The 19,710-nt window shown below is 44.4% G+C and overlaps 1 protein-coding gene and 1 long non-coding RNA gene across 3 annotated transcripts in view; one reads left to right on the plus strand and one right to left on the minus strand.

Annotated features, from left to right (window-relative positions):
- Positions 1–668: 668 nt before the first annotated feature.
- The window catches only part of LOC115129318 (receptor expression-enhancing protein 2-like), a 54,850-nt gene continuing 35,808 nt past the window's right edge, over positions 669–19,710 (minus strand). Inside the window, exon 5 of one of the 2 annotated variants that reach the window (XM_065018512.1) lies at positions 669–2,115. In XM_065018512.1, the coding sequence (XP_064874584.1) occupies positions 1,810–2,115 (306 nt within the window). In that variant the 3' untranslated portion in view covers positions 669–1,809. The remainder of the gene's footprint in view (positions 2,116–19,710) is intronic. The other variant, XM_065018511.1, reaches the window with a different exon arrangement.
- On the plus strand, positions 15,566–19,072 carry LOC115129906 (uncharacterized). The gene is made up of 4 exons (XR_010463926.1): positions 15,566–15,774; positions 16,010–16,150; positions 16,756–16,902; positions 17,204–19,072. It is a non-coding gene; the product is annotated as an uncharacterized LOC115129906 (long non-coding RNA).

Genomic DNA, 19,710 nt, shown 5'->3' on the forward strand with positions numbered 1-19,710 from the left:
GCAAGACGGAGCTGCTCTTCCTCCCGGGGAAGGACTGCCCGTTCCATGATCTCGCCATCATGGTTGACAACTCCATTGTGTCCTCCTCCCAGAGCGCTAAGAACCTTGGCGTGATCCTGGACAACACCCTGTCGTTCTCAACTAACATCAAGGCGGTGGCCCGTTCCTGTAGGTTCATGCTCTACAACATCCGCAGAGTACGACCCTGCCTCACACAGGAAGCGGCGCAGGTCCTAATCCAGGCACTCGTCATCTCCCGTCTGGATTACTGCAACTCGCTGTTGGCTGGGCTCCCTGCCTGTGCCATTAAACCTCTACAACTCATCCAGAACGCCGCAGCTCGTCTGGTGTTCAACCTCCCCAAGTTCTCTCACGTCACCCCGCTCCTCCGCTCTCTCCACTGGCTTCCAGTTGAAGCTCGCATCCGCTACAAGACCATGGTGCTTGCCTACGGAGCTGTGAGGGGAACGGCACCTCAGTACCTCCAGGCTCTGATCAGGCCCTACACCCAAACAAGGGCACTGCGTTCATCCACCTCTGGCCTGCTCGCCTCCCTACCACTGAGGAAGTACAGTTCCCGCTCAGCCCAGTCAAAACTGTTCGCTGCTCTGGCCCCCCAATGGTGGAACAAACTCCCTCACGACGCCAGGACAGCGGAGTCAATCACCACCTTCCGGAGACACCTGAAACCCCACCTCTTTAAGGAATACCTAGGATAGGATAAAGTAATCCCTCTCACCCCCCCCTTAAAAGATTTAGATGCACTACTGTTCCACTGGATGTCATAAGGTGAATGCACCAATTTGTAAGTCGCTCTGGATAAGAGCGTCTGCTAAATGACTTAAATGTAAATGTAATGTAAATGTCTGGGACAGGTAGCATGTCCGGTGAACAGGTCAGGTTTCCATAGCCGCTGGCAGAAGAGTTGAAACTGGAGCAGCAGCACGGCCAGGTGGACTGGGGACAGCAAGGAGTTTATCAGGCTAGGTAGTCCTGAGGCATGGTCCTAAGGCTCAGGTCCTCCGAGAGAAAGAAAGAAAGAATTAGAGAGAGCATACTTAAATTCACACAGGACACCAGATAAGACAGGAGAAATACTCCAGATATAACAGACTGACCCTAGCCCCCGACACAAACTACTGCAGCATAAATACTGGAGGCTGAGACAGGAGGGGTCGAGAGACACTGTGGTCCGATGATATCCCGGACAGGGCCAAACAGGCAGGATATAACCCCACCCACTTTGCCAAGGCACAGTCTCCACTACAGAGGACTCAATGAGATTACCACGACGTACCGTTACCCTCTCCCGTTGGTGCCGGCAGCCATCGAACAGTTCGGCGGGGGCCAGTACTTTACCAGACTGGACCTGCGGAGTGCTTGCAATCTCATCTGCATCCGGGAGAGGGATGAGTCAAAGACTGCGTTTAGCACAATGGCTGGTCACTACGAGTACTTGGCAATGCCATTTGGCTTAGCCAATGCTCCATCAGTGTTCCAGTTGATGAGTTGTTCAGGGACATGCTTGGACATCAGGTGGTCGTGTATATCGATGACATCTTGATCTACTCGGCTACCCTGGAGGATCACATCACTCACGTTCAAGCAGTCCTGGAATGACCTCCTGGCTAACCACCTGTTCATCAAGGCTGAGAAGTGCCAATTGCATCAGAGGGCTGTTTCCTTCTTAGGCTACCAAATCAGCCCACAGGAAGTGAGGGTTGACGACAAGAAGGTAGATGCGGTCAGTTCATGACCAGTCCCAACCACCATAGAAGGGTTACAAAGGTTTTTGGGGTTTGCCAACTTCTACCACCGTTTCATCAGGAACTTCAGCTCAGTCACTGCTCCTCTCACTTTTCTCTTTAAGGGATGCACTCGTAGGTTGGTGTGGAGCCCGGCAGCCGACGAGGCCTTCTGTCTACTCAAGGGACGTTTCACCTCTGCCCCGTTGCGCAAACATCCAGACCCCACGATATTGTGTGTGTGTGTGTGTGTGTGTTTCTGGACCTCCCCCTGCCAAACAACACACAAGTTGTGCGGAAGTACCATGGAGAGTGGAGAGGTGTGTGTTGTGGTCGAGGAGACGGGAACACAAGGAGGAGGAGAGGAGCACTAGGGTGGATTACAAGAAGGAAACATTAACGGCACATTATTAACTAAATATTGATGAAGTCATATCAAGAGATTCTTGTTCCATTATTCAGAGTTACAGGGGATGAGTAGAGGGGGAAAGGGGGATAAGTGGAAGGGGGAAAGGGGATGAGTGGAAGGGGGAAAGGGGGATGAGTGGAGGGGGAAGGGGGATGAGTGGAGGGGGAAAGGGGGATGAGTGAAGGGGATGGAAGGGGGAAAGGGGGATGAGTGGAAGGGGGATGAATGGAGGGGGAAGGGGGATGAGTGGAAGGGGGAAGGGGGAAGAGTGGAAGGGGGATAAGTGGAAGGGGGAAAGGGGGTGAGTGGAGGGGGAAGAGTGGAGGGGGGAAAGGGGGATAAGTGGAAGGGGATGAGTGGAAGAGGGGGAGGAGTGAAGGGGGGAAGGGGGATAAGTGGAAGGGGGAAAGGGGGATGAGTGGAAGAGGGGAAGAGTGGAGGGGGAAAGGGGGATGAGTGGAAGAGGGGAAGAGTGGAGGGGGAAAGGGGGATGAGTGGAAGAGGGGAAGAGTGGAGGGGGAAAGGGGGATGCGTGGAAGGGGGAAAGGGGGATGCGTGGAAGGGGAAAGAGGGATGAGTGGAAGGGGGAAAGAGGGATGAGTGGAAGGGGGAAAGAGGGATGAGTGGAGGGGGAAAGGGGGATGAGTGGAAGAGGGGAAGTGGAAGAGGGAAGAGTGGAGGGGGAAAGGGGGATGTGTGGAAGGGGGAAAGGGGGATGCGTGGAAGGGGGAAAGGGGGATGCGTGGAAGGGGAAAGGGGGATGCGTGGAAGGGGGAAAGGGGGATGAGTGGAAGGGGGAAAGAGGGATGAGTGGAAGGGGGAAAGGGGAAGAGTGGAGGGGGAAAGGGGGATGAGTGGAAGAGGGAAGAGGGGAAGAGTGGAGGGGGAAAGGGGGATGAGTGGAAGAGTGGAGGGGGAAAGGGGGATGAGTGGAAGGGGGAAAGAGGGATGAGTGGAAGGGGGAAAGGGGGATAAGTGGAAGGGGGAAAGGGGGATGAGTGGAGGGGGATGAGTGGAAGGGGGAAAGGGAAAGCTGGAGGTGAGTGGAGAAAGGCTTGACTGACAGTGTGCTAACCTACACACTGACACACACACACCTAAATAATACAATATGAATCTAAAGCACACCCACACACATATAGCAACCATTATATAAACACAAAACAGGCATACAGTAACTTACAGTATGTATCATCATACAAGCTCACGCACACATATACACACACACACACACACACACACACACACACACACACACACACACACACACACACATTAAAACGCATTGAGGGGGAGCTTTTTCCAAACCAGTGATGAGGATATAACACATAATTGATAACATTTCTACATCATTTTTACCATAACAGAAAGATGAGTGTACAGCTCTCTGCACCTCTAAATATAATTGTTATATCTTTGCCACTCTCTCTCTCGTTTCACCACCTATCTTTCTCCTCCTTCCCTCCTTCTTGTCTTGCCTAGTTCCTGTCCTTCTGGCTGGGTAAAGCTCAGCGGTGGCCCTGTGCTCTAGTGACTCACTCTGTGTGTGTTCATTGCTCTGGAATGGGGAAACAAATTGGTTTGTTTTCACTTCTCTGCTCCGTACCCTGTGCGATTTTCTAGGCAACTGTCAGAACGCGGCTATGTAACCTTAAGCAGGCTTCCCTGCGTGAGTGAGTGTGTTTGTGTGTGAGGACAATTTCCATCAGAACAGCAGGTTAGAGTCCACAGTAGCCTTCAGGTCTAAGACAGCCAGATGCATACTGCAGCACCTTATATCTGGCCTGTTGATGGGCTGTTCTTGATCATCTGAAAGATCATAAGAGCACCTGTATTAGAATGCTTCTGCTCCACTTCTCACAGCCACGGAGGAACCCTGGGTCTGCCCTCATTCGCAACCTCCCTTAGTGCACACACAATCACACAATCACACATGCACACTGCCAGGAAAAGAGAGGAACTATACCACCACCTACAAACACAAAGGGGTGAGAGTGGGTACAGCACAGCCCAACTTCCGCTGGGGTGTGTGTGTGTGTGTGTGTGGACAGCCCGCCAGGTGTCTTCTCAGTATGTGTTCAACAACAGTAAACACAGAGGCTGATGACGATGATGTCAAACCCACACCTGACCTTATCTCCTCTAACAATCTCTCTCCATCTCTCCATCTTTCATTCTCTCCATCTTATCTGATTCTCCATCTCTCCCTCACCCATCTCTACAACATTCCCTCCTTGTTTTTCTCCATCCCCTTTTAGCATCACTCACTTTCTCTACCTATTCTCTCTTTACAAACTGTTCCTCCATCCATATTCTCCACTTTACCACTCCATCCCTCCACCTCTGTCCTTTCCCCCCTCACCCTCTCATGCCTTCTTTGTCTCTCATCCTCCATCTCGCTCTTTCTCTTTCCATCCCACTTCTCCATTCTCTCCCCAAACCCTCCTCTCCTCTACCCTCCTCTCCTCCAAACCCTCCTCTCCCCAAACCCTCCTCTACCCTCCTCTCCTCTCCCCATACCCTCCCCTCTCCTCCCCTCCTCTACCCTCCTCTCCTCTACCCAGTGGTGTAAAAAGTACCCAATTGTTATACTTGAGTAAAAGTATAGATACCTCAATAGAAAGTTACTCAAGTAAAAGTGAAAGTCACCCAGTAAAATACTACTTGAGTAAAAGTTTTAAAGTATTTGGATTTAAATATACTTAAGTATCAAAAGTAAATGTAATTGCTAAAAAAAAATGCTTAGGTATATAAAGTAAAAGTATAAATAACTTAAATGGGCAGATAAATGTATTTTCTCCTTCCTAAAATAGTCAGATAAATCTCTTTTCTCCTTCCTAAAGGGCAGATAAATCTATTTTCTCCTTCCTAAATGACAGATGTATCTCTTTTCATGAGACCAGAGAGAGGGCAAGAGACAGAGGGGTGGAGCCCAGAGAGATATAATTTGAGACAAACAAATATAGAAATATGGATAGATACTATTCTGTACAGTTATGTGAAGATAAGGACAGTACATAAGGACACAGTGCATAAGGACATTACATATGGACAGTACACAAGGACAGTACATAAGGAAATGGTGTATGAGGACATTACAAAATTACACCATGCATAAGGACACCGTGCATAAGGATAGTAGATAAGAACGCAATGCATAAGGACAGTACATAAGGGCATAAGTACATAACGACACAGTACATAACGACAGTGCATAAGGACAGTACATAACAACACAGTGCATAAGGACAGTACATAACAACACAGTGCATAAGGACAGTACATAACAACACAGTACATAACGACACAGTGCATAAGAACAGTACATAACGACACAGTGCATAAGGACAGTACATAACAACACAGTGCATAAGGACAGTACATAACGACACAGTACATAACGACAGTGCATAAGGACAGTACATAACAACACAGTGCATAAGGACAGTACATAACAACACAGTGCATAAGGACAGTACATAACACAGTGCATAAGGACAGTACATAACAACACAGTGCATAAGGACAGTACATAACGACACAGTGCATAAGGACAGTACATAAGGACACAGTACATAAGGACAGTACATAACAACACAGTGCATAAGGACAGTACATAAGGACACAGCACATAAGGACAGTACATAATGACACAGTACATAAGAACAGTACATAATGGCAGTACATAATGGCAGTGCATAAGGACAGTACATAAGGACAGTACATAAGGACACAGTGCATAAGGACAGTACATAACGATACAGTGCATAAGGGCACAGTACATAAGGACACTGTGTATAAGGACAGTACAAAAGGACACAGTGCATAGGGACAGTACATAAGGTCACAGTACATAAGAACACAATGCATAAGGACAGTACATAAGGGCACAGTACATAATGACACAGTAGTACATAATGACACAGCAGCACATAATGACAGTGTATAAGGACAGTACATAACAACACAGTACACAAGGACACAGTGCATAAGGACAGTATATAAGGACACAGTGCATAAGGACAGTACATAGGGGCACAGTACATAATGACACAGCACATAAGAACAGTACATAATGACAGTGCATAAGGACAGTACACAAGGACACAGTGCATAAGAACAGTGCATAAGGACACAGTGCATAAGGACACAGTGCATAAGGACAGTACATAGGACACAGTACATAATGATACAGTGCATAAGGACAATATATAAGGACACAGTGTATAAGGACTTAGTGCATAAGGACACAGTACGTTCTGAGACCGTGCCTCTATGCTTGGATCATAACACTCTCCGTCTTCAAGGTCAAAGCTCCACACTAGGGTGGCAGCCAGCTGTCTGGCCAATCAACTGGGCGGGCGGGTAGGGTAAGGTGGGTTCTCTCCCATCTTCAGGGCTTATAGGAGAGAGGGTAAGGTGGGTTCAAAGTCCACAGAAAGCATAAGGCTGAGGGGGTGGGGTAAGGGATTAGAGGGATAGGGTTGAGGGGGTGGAGTAAGGAGTAGAGGGATAGGTTTGGGGGGGTAAGGGGTAGAGGGATAGGTGTGAGGGGGGTGGGGTAAGGGGAAGAGAGATAGGGGTGAGTGGGTGGAGGAAGAGAGGGTATTATTGGGAGAAGGAGAGGGTGATGGCGGAGGCAAAGAGGAGGTGAGCCAATCATCTTGCTCACTTGACCCCTTCAATTACCAGGGTGACGGTTAATTATCATGGAGGTAAACTCCAGTAATTACTGCGTTGAGTCTCGGACAAAAGGCCACACATACACACAAACACACTTGCAGCTCACACACACGTTGCTATGGATACATACAAACTGGAAGACACAGAGAGAAAGAGAAATAGGAGAAGATAAAGAGAAGGGAGTAAAAAAGAATATGGAAAAGAGCGAGAAAGCAAACCAGAGGATACAAAGGTGGAATGTCATGGTAACAACCTACATCAGCCTACAGTAGCAGTGTGGTGGTAACAACCTACATCAGCCTACAGTAGCAGTGTGATGGTAACAACCTACATCAGTCTACAGTAGCAGTGTGGTGGTAACAACCTACATCAGCCTACAGTAGCAGTGTGGTGTAACAACCTACATCAGCCTACAGTAGCAGTGTGGTAACAACCTACATCAGCCTACAGTAGCAGTGTGGTAACAACCTACATCAGCCTACAGTAGCAGTGTGGTAACAACCTACATCAGCCTACAGTAGCAGTGTGGTAACAACCTACATCAGCCTACAGTAGCAGTGTGGTGGTAACAACCTACATCAGCCTACAGTAGCAGTGTGGTGGTAACAACCTACATCAGCCTACAGTAGCAGTGTGGTGGTAACAACCTACATCAGCCTACAGTAGCAGTGTGGTGTAACAACCTACATCAGCCTACAGTAGTAGTGTGGTAACAACCTACATCAGCCTACAGTAGCAGTGTGGTAACAACCTACATCAGCCTACAGTAGTAGTGTGGTAACAACCTACAGTAGTAGTGTGGTAACAACCTACATCAGCCTACAGTAGCAGTGTGGTAACAATCTACATCAGCCTACAGTAGTAGTGTGGTAACAACCTACATCAGCCTACAGTAGCAGTGTGGTAACAACCTACATCAGCCTACAGTAGTAGTGTGGTAACAACCTACATCAGCAGTGTGGTGTAACAACCTACATCAGCAGTGTGGTGTAACAACCTACATCAGCAGTGTGGTGTAACAACCTACATCAGCCTACAGTAGCAGTGTGGTGGTAACAACCTACATCAGCCTACAGTAGCAGTGTGGTGGTAACAACCTACATCAGCCTACAGTAGTAGTGTGGTAACAACCTACATCAGCAGTGTGGTGTAACAACCTACATCAGCAGTGTGGTGTAACAACCTACATCAGCCTACAGTAGCAGTGTGGTAACAACCTACATCAGCCTACAGTAGCAGTGTGGTGGTAACAACCTACATCAGCCTACAGTAGCAGTGTGGTGGTAACAACCTACATCAGCCTACAGTAGCAGTGTGGTGTAACAACCTACATCAGCCTACAGTAGCAGTGTGGTAACAACCTACATCAGCCTACAGTAGCAGTGTGGTAACAACCTACATCAGCAGTGTGGTGGTAACAACCTACATCAGCCTACAGTAGTAGTGTGGTAACAACCTACATCAGCCTACAGTAGCAGTGTGGTAACAACCTACATCAGCCTACAGTAGTAGTGTGGTGTAACAACCTACATCAGCCTACAGTAGCAGTGTGGTGTAACAACCTACATCAGCAGTGTGGTGTAACAACCTACATCAGCCTACAGTAGTAATGTGGTAACAACCTACATCAGCAGTGAGGTGGTAACAACCTACATCAGCCTACAGTAGTAGTGTGGTAACAACCTACATCAGCCTACAGTAGCAGTGTGATGGTAACAACCTACATCAGCCTACAGTAGCAGTGTGGTAACAACCTACATCAGTCTACAGTAGCAGTGTGGTAACAACCTACATCAGCCTACAGTAGCAGTGTGGTAACAACCTACATCAGCAGTGTGGTGTAACAACCTACATCAACCTACAGTAGTAATGTGGTAACAACCTACATCAGCAGTGTGGTGTAACGACCTACATCAGTGTACAGTAGCAGTGTGAAGGTAACAACCTACATCAGCCTACAGTAGCAGTGTGATGGTAACAACCTACATCAGCCTACAGTAGCAGTGTGAAGGTAACAACCTACATCAGCCTACAGTAGTAGTATGGTAACAACCTACATCAGCAGTGTGGTGTAACAACCTACATCAGCCTACAGTAGTAATGTGGTAACAACCTACATCAGCAGTGTGGTGTAACGACCTACATCAGTGTACAGTAGCAGTGTGATGGTAACAATCTACATCAGCCTACAGTATCAGTGTGATGGTAACAACCTACATCAGCCTACAGTAGCAGTGTGGTGCTAACAGCCTACAGTAGCTCTGTGGTGTGTTGTTGGACACAGTGGCAGACACTTCGTAAGACAAACTAAGATCTCTAGGGATATAAAGGTGTTTCAGCTTTAAAAACAACATTTCTTCTGTTAGGAAGGAGAATGTAAGGTGATCCAGAAAATGAAGCCTACAGAGATGGTCGCTTCACTTCGCGTTCTTCGGAATCTTTGCAGTTTTTTGTTTTATTATTTCTTACATTGTTACCCCAGGAAATCTTAAGTCTTATTACATACAGCCGGGAAGAACTATTGGATTTGAAAGCAACGTCAACTCACCAACTTTATGACCAGGCATACGACTTTCCAGAAGCGGATCTTCTGTTTGGACCACCACCCAGGACAATGGATCAGATCCCAGTAGGCGACCCAAAACAACGACGCCGATGAAGGGGCAGACGGAGCGGCCTCCTGGTCAGGCTCCGTAGACGGGCACATTCTTCAACACTCCCGAGTATACTACTTGCCAATGTCCAGTCTCATGACAACAACATAGACGAAATTCAAACAAGGGTTGCCTTCCAGAGAGACATCAGAGATTGCAACATTCTCTGTTTCACGGGAACATGGCTCACTCGGGATATGTTATCAGAGTCGGTACAGCCACCCGGTTTCTTCACGCATCGCGCTGACAGAAACAAACATCTCTCTGGTAAGAAGAAGGGTGGGGGGGTATGCCTTATGATTAACGAGACGTGGTGTGATCATAACAACATACAGGAACTCAAGTCCTTTTGTTCGCCTGACCTAGAATTGCTTACAATCAAATGCCGACCGCATTATCTACCAAGAGAATTCTCTTCGATTATAATCACAGCCGTGTATATCCCCCCAAGCAGACACCTCGGAGGGCTTGAAAGAACTTCATTGGACTCTATGTAAACTGGAAACCATATATCCTGAGGCTGCATTTATTGTAGCTGGGGCTTTTAACAAGGCTAATCTGAAAACATCAGTATATCGAATGCGCGACCCGGGCTGGCAGCATTCTGGATCATTGCTACTCTAATTTCCGCAACGCATACAAAGCCCTCCCTCGCTCTCCTTTCGGCAAATCTGACCACGACTCCATTTTGTTGCTCCCAACCGATAGACAGAACCTAAAACAGAAAGCGCCTGTGCTCAGGTCTGTTCAATGCTGGTCCAACCAATAGGATTCCACTCTTCAAGATTGCTTTGATCACGTGGACTGGGATATGTTCTGGATAGCCTCAGACAACAACATTTATGTATACGCTGATTCGGTGAGTGAGTTTATTAGCAAGTGCATCGGTGATGTGTAAGAATGGTGCTCATCAGCATTTAACACCATAGTACCGTCCAAACTCGTCAGACCGACGGGCTGCCCCCAGGTGGTGAGGGTAGGCAACAACATCTCCACCCCGCTGATCCTCAACACTGGGGCCCCACAAGGGTGCGTTTTCAGCCCTCTCCTGTACTCCCTGTTCACCCATGACTGCGTGGCCATGCACACCAACTCAATCATCAAGTTTGCAGACGACACAACAGTGGTAGGCTTGATTACCAACAATGACGAGATGGCCTACAGAGAGGAGTTGAGGGCTCTCGGAGTGTGGTGTCAGGAAAATAACCTCACACTCAACAAAACAAAGGAGATGATTGTGGACTTCAGCAGAGGGAGAACCCCCCTATCCACATCGACGGGACAGTAGCGGAGAAGGTGGAAAGTTTTAAGTTCCTCGGCATACACATCACGGACAAACTGAAATGGTTGACCCACAAAGACAGCGTGGTGAAGAAGGCAACAGCACCTCTTCAAACTCAGGAGGCTGAAGAAATTTGGCTTGTCATCAAAAACATTCAAACTTTCACCGCCTGGTATGGCAACTGCTCTGCCCACAACCGCAAAGCTCTCCAGAGGGTAGTGAGGTCTGCACAACATATCACCGAGGGCAAACTACCTGCCCTCCAGGACACCTATAGCACCCGATGTCACAGGATGGCCAAAAAGATCATCAAGGACAACAACCAACCGAGCCACTGCCTGTTCACCCCGCTATCATCCAGAAGCCGAGGTCAGTACAGGTGCATCAAAGCTGGGACCGAGAGACTGAAAAACAGCTTCTATCTCAAGGCCATCAGACTGATAAACAGCCATCACTAAAATTGAGTAGCTGCTGCCAACATACTGACTCAATCTCTAGTCACTTGAATAATTAAAAATGGGATGTAATAGATGTATCACTAGACACTTTAAACAATGCCACTTTATATAATGTTTACATACCCTACATTACTCATCTCATATGCATATACTGTACTCTATGCCATCTACTGCATCTTGCCTATGCCGCACGGCCATCACTTATCATTATATTTATATGTACATATTCTTATTCATTCCTTTACACTTGTGTGTGTATAAAGTAGTAGGTGGGAAATTGTTTGATTACTTGTTAGATATTACAGCACGGTCGGAACTAGAAGCACAAGCATTTTGCTACACTCGCATTAACATCTGCTAACCATGTGTATGTGACCAATAAAATTAGATTTGATTTGTAACAGCTTGACTGTATAATCAATAGCTATGATTTGCATGTATATACTATGATGAGAATGTGTGGACAAGGTAACTATGAAATGTAAAGAACACACACGCATACAATTTAACACTTCTCATTACCTTGCTCTCTCTCTCGTTAGTTGGCAGTAGGTGTTGCGTGGCCCTCCACAGCACAGAGCCCAGTAGCTGATGGGATAGGACAGAACAGACTACAGTAACTCCACTACACTACATGATGCCATGAGCAATCAGGAAGACATGTCACAATGGTGAAATGAGCAACCAGGTGGACTTGTCTGGAAGATTACAAAAGCAACCAGAAAGACTTGTCTTGAAGTTTCAAGTAGCAAAATTATTCAACAAGATACACCCTGGCATATTGACCCTACATCCTTACAGAGTAGACACCTAACACACACACACACACACACACACACACACACACACACACACAGTTAAACTTTAGACAGATGGGTTAGAGTGTCAAGACCCATCTCCTTACCCCCATGCCAACACCCTTAAACACACACACACACACTTGAACTTTAGACAGATGGGTCTTGACACTAACCCATCTCCTTACCCCCATGCCAACACCCTTAAACACACACACACGATATGCTTGACACGTTGCATAAGCCATCACTGAGCGTATCTCTCCGATACGGAGTGTATTGGTAACCATAGTGGATGCTCTTCAGATGCACTTCTAGGAAGTCTATTACCGACTAGATCTGAAGGCTTGTGGGATATTTATTAAGGTATGAGAAACACAAAGCTTAGCTTCATTCTTAGCTGTTAGGTTGTGGATGTTTTGCTAGTTGAAAGTGTTTAGGAGAAGGTTAGTTAGACTAAGCAACAAAAGATGCTGCAAAATAAAAAAGTACCCATTTACCATACTCTTGATCCAAACTTCCAGGTAAAACTAAGAATAGGCTGTGAAGAGCCTCATTTCATAATTCCTGACAAGACACTTGTCCAATACACTGGATATAGGGATGGCGCATGCCAGGGTATATTCTGCCACCTAGAGACTACATCACTTCTCTTCCAACTTGCCTCCATTCTCTCTCTCCTTAGCAAAGAGTGCCACCCAATGTTCACTCTTCAAACTGAGTGATGTGCGGTGGAACTGAGGACGATTCAGTCAGTACAGAACTGAGGCTGGGACGATTCAGTCAGTACAGAACTGTCATTTCGGTAACTTACTCTTATATTATGAGTATATTTACTAAGAGTTTGCGCCAGTACCAATGCACATACCGTTTCCACGCCTCTGTAAGGTGTTATTGTTGTGTTCTGGATTATATGATCATTTTGAGCAGAACCACTGTACTGCACTAAAGCACTGATAGCTAGTGCTCTTTCACACACAGGGCCTGTAATCAATATGCTATTTCTACCAAGACTCATAGATCCATGGATATAATCACATTCACAACAGGAGTACAGAGCTATTGCTACTGTGGATGGTTACGCCAAAAAATGCAGACCATTACAAGTGTGCTCGGACTAAAATAACAGCACGATTAGTCTGGGTTGACTGTACAGCTGGGTTCACTGAAAAGGAATCTCCAGTCTTTCACTGTTGATCATGATTATTTTATAGTCTTTAAATAGAAGCCTCATAACCTGTGTCTACTGCTAAATGACTAAAATGTAAATGTAAATGTACAACGAGGGACTCTCCCTCTGGCCTCTCCTCTCCCAGGCAGTCAGTAGTGGGCTGGAGCGGGATGCTCCTCAGCAGCTGTTGTGCAACTGGGGTTTTCTCCCTGACGTCAGCATAGGATCCCCGATACTCACTGCAGCGCTGCAGTGTCAACAGGGAGAACAGGTGGAGGAATGGGGGGATAAACCAAGGAGAGTTGGAGAGGAGGAATGGGGGGATAAACCAAGGAGAGTTGGAGAGGAGGAATGGGGGGATAAACCAAGGAGAGTTGGAGAGGAGGAATGGGGGGATAAACCAAGGAGAGTTGGAGAGGAGGAATGGGGGGATAAACCAAGGAGAGTTAGAGAGGAGGAATGGAGGAGGGAGACACAGGATGAAGGGATATTCCAAAGAGGGGAGAGAGACAGATGAGGGAGCGGTTGAGATGGGGGAGGAGGCATACACCATGGAGAGCTGCTGAGCAAGGAAAATTATGAAGGAGAGTAGAGAAAGAGGTCCAGTTGCCAGGACCACAAATAGAAATTCCATTTAGACTCCATTGCCCTAGAGCACACAAAAAACTATACATACCTTGGCCTAAACGTCAGCGCCACAGGTAACTTCCACAAAGCTGTGAATGATCTGAGAGACACGGCAAGAAGGGCCTTCTATGCCATCAAAAGGAACATACGTTTCAACATACCAATTAGGATCTGGCTAAAAATACTTGAATCAGTTGAAGAACCCCATTGCCCACTATGGTTGTGAGGTCTGGGATCCGCTCACCAACCAATCATTCACAAAATGGGACAAACACCAAATTGAGACTCTGCATGCAGAATTCTGCAAAAAATATCCTCTGTGTACAACGTAAAACACAAAATAATGCATGCAGAGCAGAATTAGGCTGATACCTGCTAATTATCAAAATCCAGAAAAGAGCTGTTAAATTCTACAACCACCTAAAAGGAAGTGATTCCAAACCTTTCATAACAAAGCCATCATCTACAGAGAGATGAACCTGGAGAAGAGTCCCCTAAGCAAGCTGGTCCTGGGGCTCTGTTCAAACACAAACGGTCACTGGTCACGCACCTACCCGTAGCACCGCTCCAGCAGGTATATCTCACTGGTCATCCCCAAAGCCAACACCTCCTTTGGCCACCTTTCCTTCCAGGACTCTGCTGCCAGTGATTGGAACGAAATGCAACATCACTGAAGCTGGAGACTTATATTTCCCACACTAACTTTAAACATCAGCTATCTGAGCAGCTAACCGATCGCTGCAGCTGTACATAGTCCATCTGTAAATAGTCCACCCAATCTACCGTCCTCATCCCCATATTGTTTTTATTTACTTTTCTGCTCTTTTGCACACCAGTATCTCTACTTGCACATCATCTGCTGATTTTTCACTCCAGTGTTAATCTGCTAAATTGTAATTACTTCGCTACTATGGCCTATTTATTGCCTACCTCCTCACGCCATTTGCACACACTGTATATAGACTTTCTTTTTTCTATTGTGTCATTGACTGTACGCTTCTTTATTCAATGTGTAACTCTGTGTGGTTGTTTGTGTCGCACTGCTTTGCTTTATCTTGGCCAGGCCGCAGTTGTAAATGAGAACTTGTTCTCAACTAGTCTACCTGGTTAAATAAAGGTGAAGAAAAATAGAAAAACAAAACATCTTGCAGTCTCTCTCCTCCCTCCCCTGCTCTCTCACACACACTCTTTCTCTCTAACACAAAAAAATGATGTGTCACTCTCAGGCAATGGGTCATTCCTATCTCCAGTATCTATCGACTCCTGCCAGACAACCAGGGCGAAGGCATGACCTCAGGGGTTTTCAGTTTCAATCTGACCATGATCAAAATTAACCACTGTGTTTAGGTTCCCCATTTTCTGATTTAGTTGCTTGTTGCTTTTGCATGAAATCTTACACTCACAAAATATAAAGTTGATTAATTTCTCTGAAGCCAAGATCTATTTGTAATTGTAATAGTATGGTTCAAAATGTGTAGACTATTGAGAGGGTTAAGGGGTTTGCTGTGAGTGGAGTGCAGTTTGGGACTGTAGTTTCCTTAAATGTTTGTTACAAATACTTTGGTTGCGTCGCCCAGCTTAGATATTGTAGTCATCAACCAATGGTTGCATGCCACGTCCCCGAAGGACAGGACAGGCAGCATTCCATTTCATGTACTGACACCTGTAGGTCAGGTGATACAAAAAGGAAGATGTGGATCACTGACATAAAAATGGATTGGTCAAAATGAGAATGACATTATAAAAATGGGCCAATGGGGAAAAGTAGGTGGAAGGTGGGTATACTCTAGCCTGACAGCGAACCGAATGACACAAATATGAATGAGATGCCAAGTGTAGACACAAGCGTAACATTTTTGTATTCAGTGGAAAACAAAAATCCACAATCGAAGTTGGAAATACCAAGCCTTCTGGAGCAACCTAAAAGTGTTGTGATGGCTCACTTTCCGTAAGTACATAAATATACCTTTCCTTTGATTCCTTTTTACCACTAGACTACCCTGGGGCAGCAGCAGTACAGTTATTTTTTAAAGACAGTATAAATTAACGACTTGTTACATTTATAACTGTTCTTTACGAAGGAAAAAATAGAAACCTACTCAACCAGGAGGGGGCCTACTCAGTGTTTGTGAGTTCCATTTGTAATAATGATGGATTTGTTTCTCCTTCATGTTTCTCTACAGTAAGAAGAGGCCCCTGTCTAAGGGGAGTGATGTGAACTCTCCCAGCAAGACAGACAGTTCTTCTGATAGATGCCCTCCTGAGGAGGATGTGGCTGCTATATCAACCAGATCCCAGAGTGAGGAGAATGAGAACCACCAATGGTATGACCCATTTGTGCCCTCCACATTGGGAACAGACAATATTGGCAGATGTGAATTCAGTTGATGAATTCTGTAAGCAGGAAGTCAACCCACTGGGTGTGTTGATGTCATGTTGCTGAATCTACCTGGTTATAACTCAAGTCTTCGTTTACCTTGGCAAATCTGACCATAATTCTATCCTTCTGATTCCTGCTTAAAAGCTCATGCATAGTCACTTTAATATCTTTCCTACATGTACATATGACCTCAATTACCCCCACACATTGACACACATTCCCCACGTATATAGCAACGCTATTGTTATTTACTGCTGCTCTTTAATCATTTGTTATTCTTATCTCTTACTTTTTGGGGGTGGGGGTATTTTCTTAAAACTGCATTGTTGGTTAAGGGCTTGTAAGTAGGCATTTCACTGTAAGGTCTACACCTGTTTTATTCGGTGCATGTGACACCTTGAGTTCAATTGCAAGAAACGCCGTTTTAAAAACCAAATATTTACAAATTGTATTTGAAAACATTTAAGTATTTAAAACTTAATAAATAGTTTTCAACAACTAATAGTTTGTGACATTGATGGTGAATAACATCATTATATTTCTCTGCAGTAAGAAGAGGTACCTATCACTGTCTGAAGGAGGGGATCCTGATGATGTGAACCCTTCCACCAACACAAACATTATATCGAACGGAAGGCCTCTTGAGGAGGATATGGATGCTAATTCAACCAGTAAGGGGATTGAGATCCGGCAGAGGTATGACCTACATTTTCACAATATGCTTATTGGCATCAGGAGACAGAAAGCAATATATTTTGAAATCTTGAAGCTGACATGCAACATTTTTGACACTGTACCAAAAGTGGACTAATATTAAACATACTAATTGTGGAGGACATGGTCGTTCTATTGTTATACATTTGACGTGTAAATCCAGAGTCCATAATTATTTTCTGAATCTTTACTAGAAGATTTTACTATCTTTAGCTCTCTTTGACCCCTCACTAACAGGTTACAAATTGCAAAACTAATTTAGCTATTTTCATTCCCCTTACAGAGGAAGTCCCAGTCCTGCGAACATAAACTTTCCAGACCAGTCAATGGACCTGCCAAATCAAGTTGAAAACAAATTACGTGATACATTTTACCTTCTACAAACTAAAGATTGCATTTATCTTAAAATTACATGGGCATTCTTAACTGGAGATGTGTTTGTTGCAATTCTGGAAACTAACAATATAGAGAATGTGGAAAATAAACCTCCAATAATTAGTCATACCAAAGAGTTACTTCTTGAGGCAGTGAAAAAAATGTTGGAAAACGAAGTGCAATTACAAAATATAAAATTTTCTATGTATTCGCTCAACTCTCCTTCGCAAATTATAGGTCATAAAATAACAGATTTAGCAGAACTGAACAAGTATGGCATAACAACGATTTTTACGGACTGTCTGACGGAAAACCAAAACATCCCAAAGCATTTTGAAAACATTTCTGAATTTCTTGATAAATACTACTCAATACTACAAACAAAAGGTTGCAAGCAAAAATTTGATACGCAACATGCATGGGCATTTATAGAGTCACCGTGTGGTGGAGAACCGGTTTTTGTTGGCTTATTTAAATTAGAAGATTGCAAGGAGATGGATAAACATTTAAATATTCATACCGAAAAGTTACTTCTTGAGGAAGTAAAACAAATATTGAAAAACAATGAGAAATTGCGAAATACTAAATTGTTTATCTATACGCTCAATTCTCCTTGTTTGCGAAATTCCGGTCATGAGTCATGCATGGATTTACTGATTAAGGAGTCAACAGAACTGTACAAATCTTATGGTATAAAAACGATTGTTGGATACAGCAAATGGTACGGTTTGACTGGAAAGTTGACAACCTTTATAGATCCATATATCAGCTCATTCAATCACTTTAATTTGATAATCAGTAGTCCTACTTATGAAAACTATTGTGACAAATTTGCCAATTTTAACACTGAGTATAACAATAAGAAAAGCCATGACTCTAAATCTAATTTTGAAGACGGAAAACTTCCCGAGAAACTTTATATTTCGAGTAAAGAAATTCTGCCCAACAACATTTCAGAAGTAGCTTTCAGATTGCAAACTGATAAAGACATCCATAAGAAAGTGACAAATAAATTTCGGTCAATCAGCAATTACCATAAAAATTATTCGAAAACCAATGAGAAAAAAAGTCTTGACCTACATTTTTCCATACCCCATTTTGGAACTCTTAATCAATTCCAAAAATTTGGAGAGCATCTAGCTGAAAAATTTGACTTGATAAAACACATTGGTAATAACTTAGATCGATCTAAAGTAAATTTCATAAAATGGTGGACTAAAACAATTGAGGACGAATATACTACTTTTCTTCGAGAAGACATTAATAGACGACTTAGTGAAGATGAACACAGAATCACAGTCCTCGATCACATCAAGATTAACACTGCAGAATATTTACAGTTTTGTCACTTACCACCAAACAGTTTATACAAACTTTTTAATTAATACATGCAGCGTATTCATTTGAGGTTGAGCTATAGATGATTTAATTATATGAATAAATCAAATTGTATTGGTCACATGTCTTATTTACCAAGTCAGTTAAGAACAAATTCTTATTTTCAATGACAGTGTAATGCAAGTGTAGTGAAATGTTTGTGCTTCTAGTAATCTAACATTCACAACTGCCTGTAAAGGTGAGAATAGAATATGTACATATGTCTCCACTTCCCCTGTGTGTTTTGCTGTACTGTAAACATATGCTTTAATACTAAGAAAAAATCATTGATCGTTTGTTTCCTCATTTTATGCCGTATGTGGATTTTATTGTATAGAATGCCATTTCTATCACTTGTATTGATTTATAAATAAAACTGGTCCTCCAAAGCGGGGGCTGGTGAGGGGGAATAGTTATGTAATCAATGCCATTTCTTCAAGTACAGTCATGGCCAAAAGTTGAATGACACAAATATTAAATTTTCAAAGTCTGCTGCCTCAGTGTCTTTAGATATTTGTCAGATGTTACTCTGGAATACTGAAGTATAATTACAAGTATTCCATAAGTGTCAAAGGCTTTTATTGACAATTACATGAAGTTGATGCAAAGAGTCTATTTGCAGTGTTGACCCTTCTTTCTCAAGACCTCTGCAATCCGCCCTGGCATGCTGTCAATTCATTTCTGGGCCACATCCTGACCGATGTCAGTCCATTGTTGCATAATCAATGCTTGGAGTTTGTCAGAATTTGTGGAGTTTTATTTGTCCAAAGGTTCTCAATGGAATTAAGGTCGGGGGAGTTTCCTGGCCATGGACCCAAAATTCCAAACACCCTCCTTTTGAAGCTTTCAGTCTGTTATTCCAACTCAAATCAGCATGACAAAGTGATCTCCAGCCTTGTCAACACTCACACCTGTGTTCACGAAAGAATCACTGACATGTCAGCTGGTCCATTTGTGGCAGGGCTGAAATGCAGTGGAAAAGCTTTAAGGGGATTCAGTTCATTTGCATGGCAAAGAGGGACTTTGCAATTCATCTGA

This window comes from Oncorhynchus nerka, linkage group LG5, assembly GCF_034236695.1.
Source record: "Oncorhynchus nerka isolate Pitt River linkage group LG5, Oner_Uvic_2.0, whole genome shotgun sequence".
Classification (NCBI taxonomy): Eukaryota; Metazoa; Chordata; class Actinopteri; order Salmoniformes; family Salmonidae; genus Oncorhynchus; species Oncorhynchus nerka.